The sequence below is a fragment of the Octopus sinensis genome, linkage group LG19 (genome assembly GCF_006345805.1).
Source record: "Octopus sinensis linkage group LG19, ASM634580v1, whole genome shotgun sequence".
NCBI classification, from domain to species: Eukaryota; Metazoa; Mollusca; class Cephalopoda; order Octopoda; family Octopodidae; genus Octopus; species Octopus sinensis.
This window is the reverse complement of record NC_043015.1, coordinates 39246819-39263738: the sequence shown is the minus strand read 5'-3', so window position 1 is coordinate 39263738 and position 16920 is coordinate 39246819. Positions and strand designations below refer to the sequence as shown.

Below are 16920 nucleotides of genomic sequence, written 5' to 3'. Positions count from 1 at the left end.
TGGATGAATTTTGGCGAATTCGCTATAAACTAGAATGTTGGGATGCGCTTTAGATTGCTTGTATGTGCTGCAACAGCACTGCCCAGGATACTGAAACGGAATTCCATTGTAGATTTTTTTGTATTTTGTACAAGACCCACAAAGCTGCGACTACTTTGAACTGAAATATTAACAGGTCTTGAATCGACGGTTTTTGCTGTTATAGATGTGAGATCACCAGGTAGCACCATTAATTATGAGGCCAGGTGTTTGTAGAGACTTTAAAGCATTTAAATTTTGTTTTGTTCAAAAACTAAAAGTGTTGGTTAAGTACAAGATTGTTTCTTTGGATCTGAATACTGTGTTTTTGAATTGTTGGAAATTTCGTGTAATCATTGGAGATGACTATCGAGGTGTCTGTTTAAAAAGGCAGGGCATTGGATCAGAAATGTAAACGTTGTGCATGGGCCTCCGAGAGAAATGCTTCAAATTAAACCGAAGTTGCTTTGCCTCCCCTCGCCCTAGGAAGGGACTAGGAGCTTCTCACCTTAAGAAATTCACGAAGTCCTTTGGATCTCCAAGCCGGAACTGATGTACTGACTGAACCTACCCAACCTTCACTCGCCCAGTGTGGTTGAGGGAAGATTAAGTACGACTAGGAGTTTCGTCTGCAGAGAAGTGGGTTCTTGTCAGAAATGTTAGCAAGTTGGTAATTAATATATCGCAGAGTGTGACAGTCAGTAGTGAAAATTGGGGAATAGTTGAGTCGATACAGCTTTGTCGGCACAATCGATCTGAGAGTTGATGCTCTTAGATGAGTAACGTTAATAACCTATTTCACATCTCAAACATAATCAAAGACTTTTAAAGACGTCCCTTACAAGGACATTACTTGCATCGAACTTCTGAAGTGATGCCCACAGCTGATGAACGCAATAGCAGTAGTTCTGTAACAATGAGGTTGAGGCGACAATTGCAGAGCCGGTTGAACACATGTCGTGTAGCGGTTGTGGCTGCTATGCTGTGCCGCGTAACTTGGTACAGAAGGTTCTCGCAGGTTGAGCTTACTGTTAACCATGGTGAAGTATTCACAAACAGTGAGAAGTTAAACCTGGGCGTGTGTTGGCGTCGATAAGATGAAGGCAACGGAGATGGAGACGACGTTAAGATTGAAGGCAACGTTAAGATGAAGGCGACGGTGGTGGAGGTCCTGAATACTGCTGGTTTTGTCTGTCGCTGGAACATGGCTGAATGCTCTGTGGTTAGTGGTGAGAACCAAAGACGAGATAGGGTAAATCGCTGAAACTTTTACAGCAAATAGAAGGCTCCAGAAGAGAATTTAGAAGACTGTGTCACGGGACCTTATCACAAGGCTGCGATTGGTTGGGTCGCACATTGGCGCGAAATAAAGCAAGAGACAAACTGCACCAAAACCAACCAATCAGAGTAGTGGACACAACAGGGCCCAAGTTACCGAAGGTTAGCTGTTATCTGCTACGTCCGTATTTGTGTTATATATATCAGAGAGAGAGGATGGGGTGAATTTCACTAAGAGTACGCTACAAATTTGATCAGATAAAATGCTTCAATAGTCTTGACTATTAATTCTGCCATGAAGGGAAACCATTGGGCCGGCGGATTTCCAAGATACAGCTCCTCAGATCATCACAGATCTCCTCCATGTTTAACAGTTGGAAGAAGACAGTCTGGGTCAAATGCTTCTTTTGGCTCTCTCCACACGTATACTCGGCTGGTGGTCGGAAATAAGGTAAAGGATGATTCGTCCAAGAAAATAACATTCGTCCACTGCTCTCGGGATCAATTTTGTATGTGTTTATTCCCCTCTAAACGCTTTGCAACGTTTATTTTTGAAAGTAGTGGTTTTCTGATTGCAGCCCTCTCATGAAATCCAGCTTTGTGTAGCTTCCGGCGAACAGTTTTTGTGGAAACTGGGTTCTCGAGGTGGTCATTAAGCTCTGCAGTAATTTTGGGATCTGTACTTTTGTGATCCTTTCTAACAATTCGCATAAGAATCCAACGGTCCCTCCTCTTCCGAAGTTTTATTTCGACGAGAAGGTTTTTCCCTCTTTCACAAAGGCTGTCATTACTTTCGAGTCAGTATTTCTTGATACACCAAACATTTCGGCTGTTTTCGTCACGCTAGCGCCTGCCATACGAGCACCAACAATTTGACCTCTTTGAAAGTCCGATAGATCTGTCAATTTAATGAATTTTAATTACCTTTTTCTGATGATATCTGAAAAGAAACAGCAATTTTAGCAAAACATATTAAGCATCACTAATAATAAATCAAAAAACTTTAAAATAAACAAGCTTTTGATGGCTTTATAGATATGTAAAGTTGGGCCACCAATTTGTAACGATTGAAATTAATTTGTAAACAATAAAAGGGAACGTCGACATCGTAATCAGTTTGTAAGGAATGGGTCTTCGTTGATTGCCATTATGTAAAGAGGATTAGTGGTGGGCAAGAGCGACGACGTTCCCGCGGACACTCTGGACGTAGGGAGGGATCAATTAAATGGCGTCTTCCGAGGGGGGGGGGGTTCGGACGGGGCGCGGGCGGCAATGTATAATATCCATAAATCTCTAGCTCGGCAGTATTACCAGGGAGTTCTACTCTGTCCAACTGTTGGATGGATCCGGTTATCAGCCGAGTCCATCGAGAGGAAGTCCCCGCTACTTTTTTTTAACCGTGTAGAGAAGGGAAGGTAGTTTTCGTCTATCTAGCGGCTACGGCGAAAGAAGAAGCGTTCAAAGGGCTGGAAACAAATATATAGTAAGAATCTAACCAATCGCGACTACACCTGGAAAGAATATTACCCATATGATCAACAGAATCTGGTCGATCATGACTTCATCTGAAATAGGCTCCAGCGATCGTGTCATCTTTTGACACCTTCCTTTCTGAGCCTCTCAATCGGTATAAAATGACACACACACGCGACTGAGAGCTTTGTGATGGCAGAACAGACATGAGTTTGAGGAGAGAGAGGTACCTGAAGTGTCTTTGGTGAACCCTTCCCTCTCTGGAGCATTTATTTGTTTCAGTCATCTGACTGCGGCCATGCTGGAGCACCACCTTTTAGTCTAACAAATCGACCCCAGGACTTATTCTTTGAATGCCTAGTACTTATTCTATCGGTTCTTTTTTGCCGAACCGCTAAGTTACGGGAACGTAGACACACATCCAAATCCACTTTGATCGGCTATAGTAGAAGACACTTGGCCAAAGTGCCACGCAGTGGGATTGAACCCGGAACCATGTGGTTGGTAAGTAGCTGCTTACCACACAGCCACTCCTGCGCCTGTCGAATTTTTATTTTGTGCTAAGCCCCACTTATCCCTAGTTTTGTATTGTCCCTTTTCCTTTTGTGTGCGGCCCTAGAAAAGATTATTATTATTATTATTATTATTATTATTATTATTATTATTATTATTATTATTATTCTTCTTCTTCTTCTGACAAGATTTTTTTCACTTTAAATTTGTATTTTGTGCCTTTGTCGCAAATCATTAAGGTTCGTCTACTTCGGAAACTGAATTTTTTTGCTTTTTTTATGTTTTTAAACTCAATACCGCAAAGCCATAAATTATTAGCTTAATTACTTAACCGTAACTACATTAAACAACGCACTGTCCAACTAACAAACGATGTTAAAAGATTAATTAGTAAATTATTGACTGCCTTGTAAAGCAATATACTTCAAACTTTAATTAAAGATGTAATTAATTGCTTCCCAGAATTCCACACTACACAAGGACAGATAACCATTATTTTTCTTTCTTTGAATTTTCCGGAATTTTCTCTCAAATTCGGTAAAATATACTTTTTTCTCTTTCGTTTTTTCGCCTTTTCTAACTTTTTCATTACTTAGCATTTATTTATTTAATTTGTCGATCATAGATCATTAATTGGTATTTATTTATTTGCCAATATATTTCCTCTCATCGCACATATCAGAGATTTGTAATTAATTTTTTAGTTTCATAGACGTTAGCCCTAATTGTTGTTGTTTGTCTTGATATGGTTAAAACGGCATAAAAGCATTTATCTGCTTAAAATACTTGGATATTTGCCACTAATTGCTGTTAATTATTTATGCTTCGCTAATTAGAGTCACCTATTGAGGTTATTTTATTTAAAACCGCATTTCTTTTCTTTCTCTCTGATATCAAATATTGAATGGAATTAAAATAATTATTAAGACTGTATTTTATTTAATTAAATACAGATATTAGTATAATTAAGAATAATAATGTTTTCGTGTGCCACATCGTGAATCGAACCCGTATTCTATAAAACCTAATCCTGTCTGTCCATCATCAGCAAAAATAGAACAAGGGATGCTCATCGGTCTGTTAGAAATAGCAGCCAAACCTACTGCATGTCTTTTACGTTTCTTTCAAAAATAAGGACTCATTGGATAACACAATCCAAAATAAACTGATCGATGGTCACAGTTGGGTTGTCTTGAATCATGAGTCCACTGGACTAGGATTGACCCGGGGGCTAAAAACAATAACAACTCGATATAAAACAATGACTGTTGCCAACTTTTATGAGTCAACATTGACACAACCGCAAAACTCTAACCATAGTTCTGGGATTGTGTCGATGTTTCTTCGTAAAAGTTGGCAGCAAGTCATTTCTAGAATCGTTCCTGTTACCCTGTCGATGATCTCAATTTAAAAGATGGACCAAAGCCAATGATTCACCTGATTCCTGTTAACGTGCCTTCTAAATGTCTCGAATATATTTTTACTTCAGGTTTGTCGTTGTTTAGGCCCAGGTCAGCTCTCATCCTGCTGACCTATGATCGAAGATCTTTCTCTCATGACCGCCTCGTCTCATTTTCATTGATAGTGTATCTGGTTTCGTTTCATGTAATATACCCTTCCTTAAAACACCAGCGTGAAATTTCAGGGGAATTTGGCAGCTATTTTTAGCAATTGAAGCGACCACATAGAGGCTCTCTCGTTGGCTGGAGCGTTGTGATTCGTCCATCGTTTCCATGGTGACTGTTTTTGTTTATGTCAAAATGAAATGGTTATGGTTTCTCATTTAAAGACCGCCGCTTCATTCGCTTGTTTCTGCCAGAACTCTTTAATGGAAGATCTTCCCCATATCTGTTGCAGTATTTGATCTGATAAAGCTACTTATAGTAATGAGAGATTAACAACGTTCTGCTCTACCATTTATTTACCGCAGTTATTATATATGGCATCAGGTGAACTATAACGTCGTTAGATTCACTGCATTCTTGGCTGAGAGTGAGAAGGGAGTGAGTGTCTGTAACTCGGTAGACTTAGCTCAAAGAACACCAATAAATATAAGTAAAGGGTGCGGCAGAAATACCTCCCACATTTTAAACTTTCACCCATGTGTTGCTAATGAACTTATGCAGGTGCCAATGATGTTTTCCTTTCGCTAATGAACAAAAAACTGTGACCCTTTGTTTAAACAACAGAAAAATTAATTTTTCATAATTTTCTGTTTCCTTTTGTCTACTTTTCAAATGTGGGAGGTATTTCTGCCGCACCCTGTACATATGTATGTGTGTGTGTTTGCTTGTTTTACATCAGTTTTATTTTCATGCTTGCATGGGTTAGATAGAAATGTTATTAAACCATTTGTTTTGCAGCCAGTTGCCCTTCCTGATGCTAACCCTTATTTGTTTTCCTACAGAGAGATCTCTTATTCCACATAACTTCAAATGCAAGTTTGATAGAAGTTTCAACCACAACTAACCTTGAATATTGCGAATGTCCAAACAACCATGTTTGTTTATATATGCTGAGCTTTTCAGCTTCCTTCTGCTGAATTCACTCTCCAAATCACATAGTGTGGAAGCGAAATTAACCACACAGCCATGTTTGTGCATGTGTGTGTATGCACAGGCATGGTTGTATAGTTGAGAAGTTTGCTCCCTAACCACATGGTTTCAGGTTTTATATATATATATATATATATATATATATATATATATATAATATATATATATATTAATATTAATAAGTCTCTCTAAAGGAGACTATGGCAGTGTGTGTGTGTGTGTGTGTGTAAATAGAAAAGAAAATCCAGGTGTGGAAGCAAAACGTGGACTCAAAGGGTCTTAAGGTTAACTTAGCTAAGATCAAGGTTCTAGTAAGCAAGAAAACAGTCAGGACCCTACCCCTATCAGATAAATGGTCCTGTTCCCTACATATCAATGTAGGAAAGATGTATTCCATATGGTATACCCAGTGGAAGTTATGGATACAGAAGAGGCTTTCCAGGATGGAAGCCGGATGTTAGATGATGATGTTATGCATGTGTGTGCGTGTGTGTATATATATATAAAGGGGATTATGTATGTCTGTCCTTTGCCAGAAATCCAGGACCATGTCGTAGTGAAGAGAATTTCTTAATCCACACAGTACCACAGAAATCAAGAATTAATCACATTTCTGAATATCTCTGAGGATTGTCAAGAAAACCATTTATATTTGATATTATGACTGTGTTGTTATTATTGGACTAATATGCAAAATTATGGCATTAAACCCGATTTTTCCTTAATCCCTAACGCTTTACCTTTAAGTAGTTATTTCCCTTTGTTCAGCCTTAGGCTCTGTTACAACCTCCTTGTTACACACACACACACACAAACAGATGCACTCAGCCTATACAGAACTGCTGTCATACCTTATTTAGCAAGGCTCTGATCACCTATCCTTTATAGTCATTTATTGACATGACGTGCCTGACACTAAACTATCATCAAATATTTGTTTCCTGTCTGTTCCAAATATAACAATTGATCTTTTCCTATTGACAAGTGGTTCTGTTGGTCTTGTTTCTCCGTATTGGATTAATCGTTACATAAAATTAATAATTACACACAGGATGACTAAGTGACATTCTTTACATACTTGAGGCCTGTGGTGACAAATGATATCTTTTAATTAAGAGTCGGTTTATTTAAAGTATACAACTCATTCCATATTGGCCTCGTTATTGGTTTCTCAGCTAAGAACATAGCCACAACCCTTTAACCCTACAATATCAACGTTTGTAAGTATTGGTGTTGAGAAACTTATTAAAATTTTAGCATTTGCAAAGTTTAAATTGCTACTGAGATGATATGACAAAACAACGAGATGTTATATATTTATATGTGGATGCGCATGGTTTAGTGGTTAGGGTGTCAGCATCATGATTGTAAGATTCTGGTTTCAATTCCTGGACCGGGCAACGCATTGTGTTCTTGAGCAAAACACTTCATTTCACGTTGCTCCAGTCCACTCAGCTGGCAAAAATGAGTAACGCTGCGATGGATTAGTGTCCCGTCCAGCTGGGGAACACATACGCCATTAAAACCATGAGCCCGGCTAGGTGTTAAAAGGGCGCATTTATTATTTTATTTTATATATTTATATGCAGTTAAGTTTATGACCGGTCATAGAACTGTATGTCCTTCGGCTGTAGAGTCTGACAAATTGTCCACGGGGCTAAGCCCTTTGTGGATGCAAAACCATTGGTCACTCTATGACCGAATATAGACTTAACTGCATATAAATACACCACTGCTCTAAGCTTTAGAGCAGTGGTTCCCAAACTTTTTTGGGTGGTCGCCCACTTGACACCTAGGCCACATTCCTAGCACTCCCAAACTGTCATAAACATAGACATCTTTCTGAAGTAAATTCAAAGCATCAACTGAGTTTCACAAGTAAAACTTTACCTAACAAACCCATTATTTTGTTGTCTTTACATGAATCACTACCCCATTATCAACCCACTTTTCTTCCATGCCCCCTTGGAACTTTCCCCCCCCCCCAGGGGGGGCAGTACTGCCCACTTTGGGAACCACTGTTTTAGTGAGTGCTTCTCTTTCGGCTATATGATACACTGGCAATATATATATATATATATATATATATATATATTATATATATATATATAAATATAATTCACCAAAAATTAATTTGCGAAGGTGTCATTAATTCTATTATTATCCAATGTAACTATTTTAAAAATGATAATAACAGAATCAATGACACAGGCGATAGCAGGCCCAAAAATAGCATTAAAATTAATCAAAGGACATACAAAGTATGTCAACCTGCTAGAAATAACTGTCAAAACTCTTATTGGCGATTTAATAAGAGTTTTGACTGTTATTTCAAGCAGGTAGACATGCTTAGTATGTCGGCACGTAAAAAGCACCATCCGATCGTGGCTGTTGCCAGCCTTGCCTGGCCCCCATGCCGGTGGCACGTAAAATGCACCATCTGACTGTGACCGTTTGCCAGCCTTGCCTGGCCCCCGTGCCGGTGGCACGTAAAAAGCACCATCCGACCGTGGCCGTTTGCTAGCCCCGTCTGGCAACTGTGCCGGTGGCATGTAAAAAGCACCCACTACACTCACGGAGTGGTTGGCGTTAGGAAGGGCATCCAGCCATAGAAACACTGCCAGATAAGACTGGAGCCTGGTGCAGCCTTCTGGCTTCCCATATCCCAGTTGAACCGTCCAACCAACGCTAGCATGGAAAGCGGACGCTAAATGATGATGATGATGATGAGGCAGTCTGATGATATCTTAGTTGGTTGAAACTTTGAAATTACTTTCATTCTTGTAAAAGAATAATAAATATGTATTCTACAAGAGTACAGGAGTGACCCATCAGATTAATGTAAAATTGTCTTTATTATAAGTGAACATAAAGACAAACATTGATGTCTGTGTATATGTAAAAACTTTTGTTTTAATGTCTTTCTTTTTGCCACACTTGTGGGTCTAGCAGCAATACGTTGGGGCAGTTTTCCTATTGCTAGGCCCCTTTCCTGAAGCCAACCCCTACCTGTTTCCAATGTGGTGGTGATCTCACAGTTTATCAAACGAACAAACAGCCTCAACACGTTGACACGGAGAACTGGAGACAAACAACATTGTATGAGGAAAGCTTTTGTTTAGAAATATCGCAAAAGGTCAAGTCTTGGTCAAGAGGCCTGGACATGTTTCTGCAGTGGACGGCAAGCAAACAACACCATCAGCGCAGAGCCATTGTTTACAAACCAGCAAACACACAAGAAAAAGATGCAATTACGAACTCACTTGCAGAACCCCCCCCCCCGCCCCTTCTCTCTCTCTCTCTCTCACACCCACACACCCACACACACACATTTACATATTTGGCTTTTCTATTTCCAGCTTCGAAAATGTACCAAGTGTTTGTTATCAAAGAAGGTTACCAATATTCTGAAGTTGGAGGTTAGCATCATTTCCTATTTTCTATTACGGAAGAGATTCCATTTTTACTAGATTACATCGAAGGCAAACTATTTTGTTGACATCAAAAGCTGTTTTGCCTGAAAAGAATGTTAATTGTTGAAAACTCTTCAATTTAAACTTTATCAATTCAATGTCCATAATTTTTTCTTCTGGATTTTTTCCTAATGTTGGTTAATGATCAGACCCTGAGATACCTGGAAATATTTACCAATATTTATTCCATTACAGAATATAATATAATATATAGCTTTCTACGTAACTCCCAGTGGATTACTCTTTCTAGATTGTCGTGTCTTTTCTTGTATTCTTTCTCTGCCAGCATCTCTACATTCACTTACCATATGAGTAACGCTTTCCTCTTTTGATTTGCATAATCTACATTGGGAATCTAATTGGTTTTTGTCTATCTTGGCTTTTATCCAATTAGTCCTTAATGCTTGATCTTGTACAGCTATTATTATTATTATTTTGTTGTAGCCATATCTGTTATGTATCCAACCTTTCTATGCCAAACTTAACCCCAAAATGCTTTAGATGGTTCCGCTTCAAACATTTCTTCCATCCTTATTGTTACACGTCACAGTTGGTTTGTTTCTTCTTTATTTTTGTTATTTTTTTTCTCAATGGTCCACCTTACAAACACAATGAAGAAATATGAAGAATATAGTTAAATTCACTTAGAAACATTTGAGTTGTTTTCTTGTTTAAAGACACAGACTACCATTTCTATTGTCTAGGTGAAGAAAATGCCTCTGGGACAGTCACCTTTGTAAATGGACCCCATAAAATAATTGTTGACACCGGAAACCCATGGGATAAAGAGGATATTATTCAAGGTAAGGAATATCTATTTTGATTCAGTTCCATGCAGACCAAAATGTAGAACTTGTTGTCATTAGCATTTAAGAATATTCCAAAATATCTTTTGCATTAAATTTTTTCCTAATTCATGCCAACTGGCAACCATTGTCCTTTGATATTTGTTAACCCTTTCATTATCAACCCGGCTGAAACCGGTTCTGGCTCTGAGTACAAATGTCTTGTTTTCATAAGTTTTGAATTAAAATCTTCCACCAAACTTTAGTCACAATTTATGTTCCTAACACTAGCTTAATGATAACTAAGTTATTTTACTAAATTCTTTGTTATTGGATTTGGGATAGTAAATTCACAAAAAAAGTCACTTCTATTGATTTTTTAATGGCTTTGTGGGGTGACTGGGGAAATGTAAAGATGTACACGACCACCCTTGGACGGTTTTGAATGACCATGAAACATTGTGGATTTGTATAAAAGATATACACACACAAAGACAGACATTTTGCTGTTTATATATATAAAGATATTTTTGTTTAAATAAAAAAATAGAATAAAAAGGTATAAATATTTATTATATCTATAAAAATAAAATGTTAACATATATAAGAAAAAATGTTAAACTATAGTATATCATTATAATTAGGAAATAAAATACAATTAATTAAAATATTTAAAACAAATAAATAAATAAATAAATATATATATATAAAATACAAAATATACATTAAGTGAAAACTAAATACTATAATTTAATCTATATATATATATATATATATATATATATATATATAAAATTGTGAAGACGTGTTGATACTTGTGAAGACGTGTTGAGGCAAGTGAGGATCAGAATCGAAATCGATCAATGGAAATTGCGGATGTGCTACCAGTGCCGGTGGCATGTCGAAACTCTGCTTGTGAAGACCCATTGAGGCAAGTGAGGATCAGAATCGAAATCGATCAATGGAAATCGATCAATGGAAATTGCAGATGTGTTACCAGTGCCGGTGGCATGTAAGAGAACTTTCCGTTTCGCGACCGTTGCCAGCACCGCCCCGTTTCGTGTCCGTTGCCAGCCTCGCCTGGCCCTCGTGCCGGTGGCACATAAAAAGCACCATCCGTTCGTGGCCGTTTGCCAGCTCTGTCTGGCACCAGTGCGGGTGGCACGTGGAAAGCACCCACTACACTCATGGAGTGGTTGGCGTTAGGAAGGGCATCCAGCCGTAGAAACACTGCCAGATTTGACTGGGCCTGATGAAGCCTTCTGGCTTCGCAGACCCCAGTAGAACCGTCCAACCCATGCTAGCATGGAAAACGGACGCTAAATGATGATGATGATGATGAAACACAACACCTCTCAAAATAAATACGGTAATGAAAGGGTCTCAACCAGGGTTCACATGGCCCCTAGAGGAAGGGGTCCACATAAGATTTCGTTGTTCAAATCTATCTGCTATAAATTGTTTATTCTTCCACAATATAATAAATGTTTTAACAAATTCTTTATACAATCCCTAATAATGTTTAACCCTTTCATTACCAACCCAGCTGAAACTGGCTCTGGCTCTGTGGTACAAATGTCTTGTTTCCATAAGTTTTGAATTAAAATCTTCCACCAAACCTTAGTCACAATTTATGTTCCTAATACCAGCTTAATGATAACTAAGTTATTTTACTAAATTCTTTGTTATATTTGAAATAATTGAAAGAAACAGAGAGCATCTCAAAATAAATATGGTAACGAAAGGGTTAATCTTATCACAGAGTTTATGACAAATAACTTTCCTGTTTTGTAGGTCTTGCCAAACATGCTGTGCTCCCTTCAGATATTGATTACGTTGTGTGTACGCACGGACACCTGGACCACGTTGGCAACCTGAACCTATTCACCAATGCTATTTATATTGTATCTTATGACATCTGCATTCGAAACCGATATTTGATGCACGACTTTAAAGAGGTAACATCATTGATTTAAAAAAAAATAATTATATTGGTTTCAATTGCAGTGTGGAAGGTGTTTATAAGCCATTTAAGAAACACACAAAACCGTTAGATTCACTTCAACATTTAAATTTAAATGTTGAAGTGAATCGAACGGTTTTTGTGTGTTTCTTAAATGGCTTATAAACACCTTCCACGCTGCAATTGTTTTCGTTCCAGCACACGATCTCAGATCAGGTCACTCACTATGCAAGTACATCTCCGTAATATATTGGTTTCGTTGTTGTTTATAAAACAAAACACTGCAGCTGTGTGGTTAAGAAGTTTGCTTCCCAACCACATGGCTCTGAGTTCAGTCCCACCTTGGGAAAAGTTTCTTTTAGAAGATCCCTGGGCCAAACAAGGCTTTGCGAGTGGATTTGATGGGTGGAAACTGATAGAAGCCTGTCATATGTGTGTTGGTGCCTCTTTGTTTTGACACCAGGCGATGGCGGTCACTGTCATCATCATCATCATCATCATTTAATGTCTGTTGTCCATGCTGGCATGGCTTAGGTAGTTTGTCTGGAACAGGTAAACCAGAGAGCTGCCACCAGGTTCCAGTCTGATTTGGCAGAGTTTCTACAGCTGGATGCCCTTCCGTGTGTGTGTGTTTATATATTAATGTTTGTTTTTATATTCAGTTATAATAAAAATAATTTTACTTTAATCTGATGAGTTACTCTGTACTTTTTTAGAGTACAAATTTATCATGCTTTAACAAGAATGTTGTTGACAGTGATTTGGAAGTTCCGGTGAGTTAAGTCATCTTTGAACTGCAGTTTGATTGCAGTCTGATAATGGCTTACTCACTGGAAACTTGAAGCCACATTTACACAACATTCTTGTGTAAGAATATGTGTGTGTGTGTGTGTGTGTGCTGGTGTGGAACTTATTTTATCTGTCAAGCAAATTGGAGCAAGTAGCATCATCATCATCATCATCATTTAACGTCTGCTTTCCATGCTAGCATGGGTTGGACGATTTGGCTGAGGTCTGGCAAACCAGGCTCCAATCTTATCTGGCAGAGTTTCTATGGCTGGATGCCCTTCCTAACGCCAACCACTCTGAGAGTGTAGTGGGTGCTTTTACGTGCCACCGGCATGAGGGCCAGTTTGGTGGTACGCCCTATAAAACTGTACAGTCTGATGTCCTTAACACTTTTGACCATTTACATACCTGTATTGATTGTTTTTTTGTTTTGTTTCGTTAGGGCATTCCTTATGAAATCGATGATTATGTTGAAGTAATTGCCACTCCTGGTCACACAGGGGAAGACGTATCGGTCATTGTCAAAAGCACACCTCTTGGTGTTGTAGCCATCACAGGTGAGTATACCTTTCCTCTATTCCAACAGCAGTAGCTCTAAGCGTCACATGGATCAGCCCATGTAGCAGTAATGTTTACCGAAAGAACCTCTGGCTGTCAATGTCGGTGAAAGGCATATATCAATGGTCGTGTGAACCAAATGATACTGCCATTATTTTGGCCTGAATGAGCACCACCTGGTGACAAATAATTGCTTAAAAAGGTCCACAGTATAAATGTCACCACTCGTCTGTGAGCGAGACCCAGGATATTGACATCTGAATTTGCCACATGTTCGTGGAACTTCATTGCTGTCAACATGCATTGTCTGTAGACATGTTTGTTGATCTTATTTTTTTTTCCTAATAATTTACTCAAAACAGGTTTATTTTGTTCCTCATTCAGAGACTTCAAGTAAATTGTGACAATTTAAATCGAAACAAAAACGATATGTTACAGATTCAGACTTATTTTAGTCATTGATAGTCATTTTTTAACCAACAGGTTTATTCTTCCCATTTCATATGCTTCATAAAAACTTTTATTCCCACACTATTTGTACAGCTTTCTTACATCCAGACTTTCACACTACCCACCTAACAACTATGCACACCCCCATCACTTCCACTAACTAATGCTACCCTACTTCCACTTGCACACACGTACACACACAAGCACGCACACAAGCACACACACACACTGTACCTTACCCTCACCTCCAGTTACACAGACTCACCACTTCTTCTTCCCTTCTTAACCTACCCAATGAACAGCAAGTATTTATTTATTGAAATCACATGTTATCACTAATTTAGTTAACAAGGTTTACATCAATGACCTCATTTAAATTTTTATATATATGGTTAAGGTGTTACATTCACAATCTCTAGATTGTGATTTCAATCCCTAGACCGGGTGGTGTGTTGTGTTCTTGAGAAAAAAAAAAATTCATCTCGCGTTGCTCTGCAATCACTTTGACACCTGACCTGTGGCACAAGCACACTGTGCACCTGATCAGACAATGTCAATTTGACAGAGAGTGTAAGCTAATGTGTGGCATGAACATTTGGTCACAATAAACAAATCATCTGTACATTCGATGAGAGAGTTCACCGTGAATATATGTGTATATATATATATATATATATATATATATATATATATCATCATCATCATCGTTTAACGTCCGAAGATTGTGGTTTCGATTCCTGGACCGAGCGACGCATTGTGTTCTTGAGCAAAACACTCCATTTCACGTTGCACCAGTCCACTCAGCTGGCAAAAATGAGTAACGTTGCGATGGACTGGCGTCCCATCCAGCTGGGGAACACATACGCCATAGAAACCGGGAAACCCAAAAAAGAGCGCATTTATTTTTTTTTGTTATTGGGCAACCATGTCAAGTTTTGAGTGGGAGGAATTTAAAGGAAACTTTAATTAATGAATCTCCTATTTCTGCTTAATTAATTCTTGAATTAATGAATCTTCTATTTCTGTTTAATTTTAGGTGATCTGTTTGAATGCCAGGAAGATCTTGAAAAACCCCATTTGTGGCAACAGTCGAGTCAAAAGCCAGAGTCCCAAGAACAGTACAGAGCTGATATTTTAAAAATAGCCGACCACATCATTCCTGGTCATGGTCCCATGTTCCAAGTACCAGAGTCTTGCAAGAAGCAAATACAGATGGTATTACTCAATGACTAATTTCTCTCACATTTCCAAAATATCCCAAATTTATTTGTTAAGATCTTTATTTGATCAATAAAATCTATTACACATGCTTGAGGTCACCAGTTTATTTCATTGACGAGGCAGCAGAGTTACCAATATCTCTAAATGTGTTTCAGTAAATAAATAATAAGTGACTAACTGTAAGAAGATAAACAGAGATTAAAGATGTTGATAAATGTTTAAAGATTCACAGAAGATGAAACAGAGTCTGCATGGGTTAACGATTTTGAAAATGGAAAATGACTGTAAGTTTAAAAATCAATAAAGGAATATTGAATAATGAAAATATATTCAAAACTCTTTAATCAATGTTCAGAATTAGTGAGTCTTTCTTTGCTGTTTTGGTAAGCGCAGTGAAGGATATGCTTTGGTGATGAGGCAAGAATAAGGCCGAAACATCATCATCATCATCATCATTGTTTAACGTCCGCTTTCCATGCTAGCATGGGTTGGACGAATGACTGAAGGCTGGTGAACCAGATGGCTGCACCAGGCTTCAATCTTGATCTGACAGAGTTTCTACAGCTAGATGCCCCTCCCAATGCCAACCACTCTGAGAGTGTAGTGGGTGCTTTTACGTGCCACCGGCACAGGGCCAGTCAGACGATACTGGCAACGACCTCGCTCAAATCTTTTACACATGCCACTGGCACGGGTGCCAGTAAGGCGATGCTGGTAACGATCACGCTCGAATGGTGTCTTTTACGTGCCACTGGCAGGGAAGCCAGTTAGCTGCTTTGGCAACAATCACACTCGGATGGTGCTCTTAATACCCTACTAGCACGGGGCTCGAGTGCCAAACATACTTGGAAAATCAGAAAATTTAGTCAGTGTAGGTGTGTGGTGAGAATGTTTAGTGTGTAATCACATGGTTCCAGGTTTGATCTCCCTCCACTGTTTGTTGGGCCAAGTAACTTTTATTTTAGAGTTAAGCTGATCAGTTCTGTGTGTACCTGGCCTTTGGGGTGAGGGTTAGTTGGAGTGTGATAACCTATCAAACCCATTCCAGTGTGGAAAGTGGATGTAATGTGATGAGAATGATTAACCAATGTCTTTTTTGGTAAAAAGAAACTGAGCATGAATGTGTGTGTGTGTGTGTGGTCAGGACATTTTCTTCCATTTCTCTTCACAGACGTGAGACTCTTAAAAGAGTTATAAACCAAACTTAGTAATGCAGATACTTTGGCAGAAAAAAAACACCCAGGGTACAGGAAACCGTTCCTGAAGCCAACCACTTTTGTGGTTGGCTTCATTTGACCTGCTGGTTCCTGACAGACTGTCCATCTATGCTGGCATAGCAGGAAAAAAGATCGATAATGATGATAGTGTGTGTGTGTGTGCAAGTTAAAATGAGACCTGCATTAAATTAAAAGCTTAACTAACCAAGAAATTTATTTGATAAAGTCTATACTGGGTTGCTCTGAATAAAAACCATGAAAGTAGTGCTCCAGCTCGGCCACTGTCAAATGACTGAAGCTAGTAAAAAAAATTGGTGTGTGTGTATACATATATATATATACTTATATTTCGACCTGGATGTGTCTGGGGAGAGCCATTTTCTTCTTGTGCCTTATAATATAACACACTCACCAGTAAAATTTCCACTTATTCCTTGTTTTTATTTTCCTAAAATTTTCGTTGCATCTTGCAACCATTTCAATAGTCTTGACTCAACAGAATATGCTTCAACACACGAACTCACATAAAGAATCTTGCAGACCAAATCCAAAAACGAAATATCGACCTGGACTCATCTCCCTACTTTTATATATATATCTTGTCTATATTGATGTGACTCAATATTT

General features: G+C 38.5%; 1 protein-coding gene across 3 annotated transcripts; it reads left to right on the top strand.

Annotated features, from left to right (window-relative positions):
- The first annotated feature begins 105 nt into the window (after window positions 1-105).
- LOC115222178 (metallo-beta-lactamase domain-containing protein 1) lies at window positions 106-15389 on the top strand. 3 transcript variants are annotated; one of them, XM_036511299.1, is made up of 6 exons: window positions 106-245; window positions 9197-9256; window positions 10015-10113; window positions 11890-12053; window positions 13290-13404; window positions 14892-15389. In XM_036511299.1, exons 1-6 carry the CDS (start codon window positions 236-238, stop codon window positions 15086-15088), a joined length of 645 nt encoding a protein of 214 aa, XP_036367192.1. In that variant the 5' UTR covers window positions 106-235; the 3' UTR covers window positions 15089-15389. The 3 variants fall into 3 exon arrangements, with proteins under 3 accessions (XP_036367192.1, XP_029648183.1, XP_036367191.1); XM_029792323.2 differs by lacking the exon at window positions 106-245 and adding an exon at window positions 3734-3819; XM_036511298.1 differs by lacking the exon at window positions 106-245 and adding an exon at window positions 5048-5231.
- Window positions 15390-16920: the final 1531 nt, after the last annotated feature.

Coding starts and splice junctions, on each gene's coding strand:
- LOC115222178 (XM_036511299.1), top strand. Junction 10,114..11,889: donor TAAAGAGGATATTATTCAAG/GTAAGGAATATC, acceptor CCTGTTTTGTAG/GTCTTGCCAAACATGCTGTG. Junction 13,405..14,891: donor TGGTGTTGTAGCCATCACAG/GTGAGTATACCT, acceptor GTTTAATTTTAG/GTGATCTGTTTGAATGCCAG.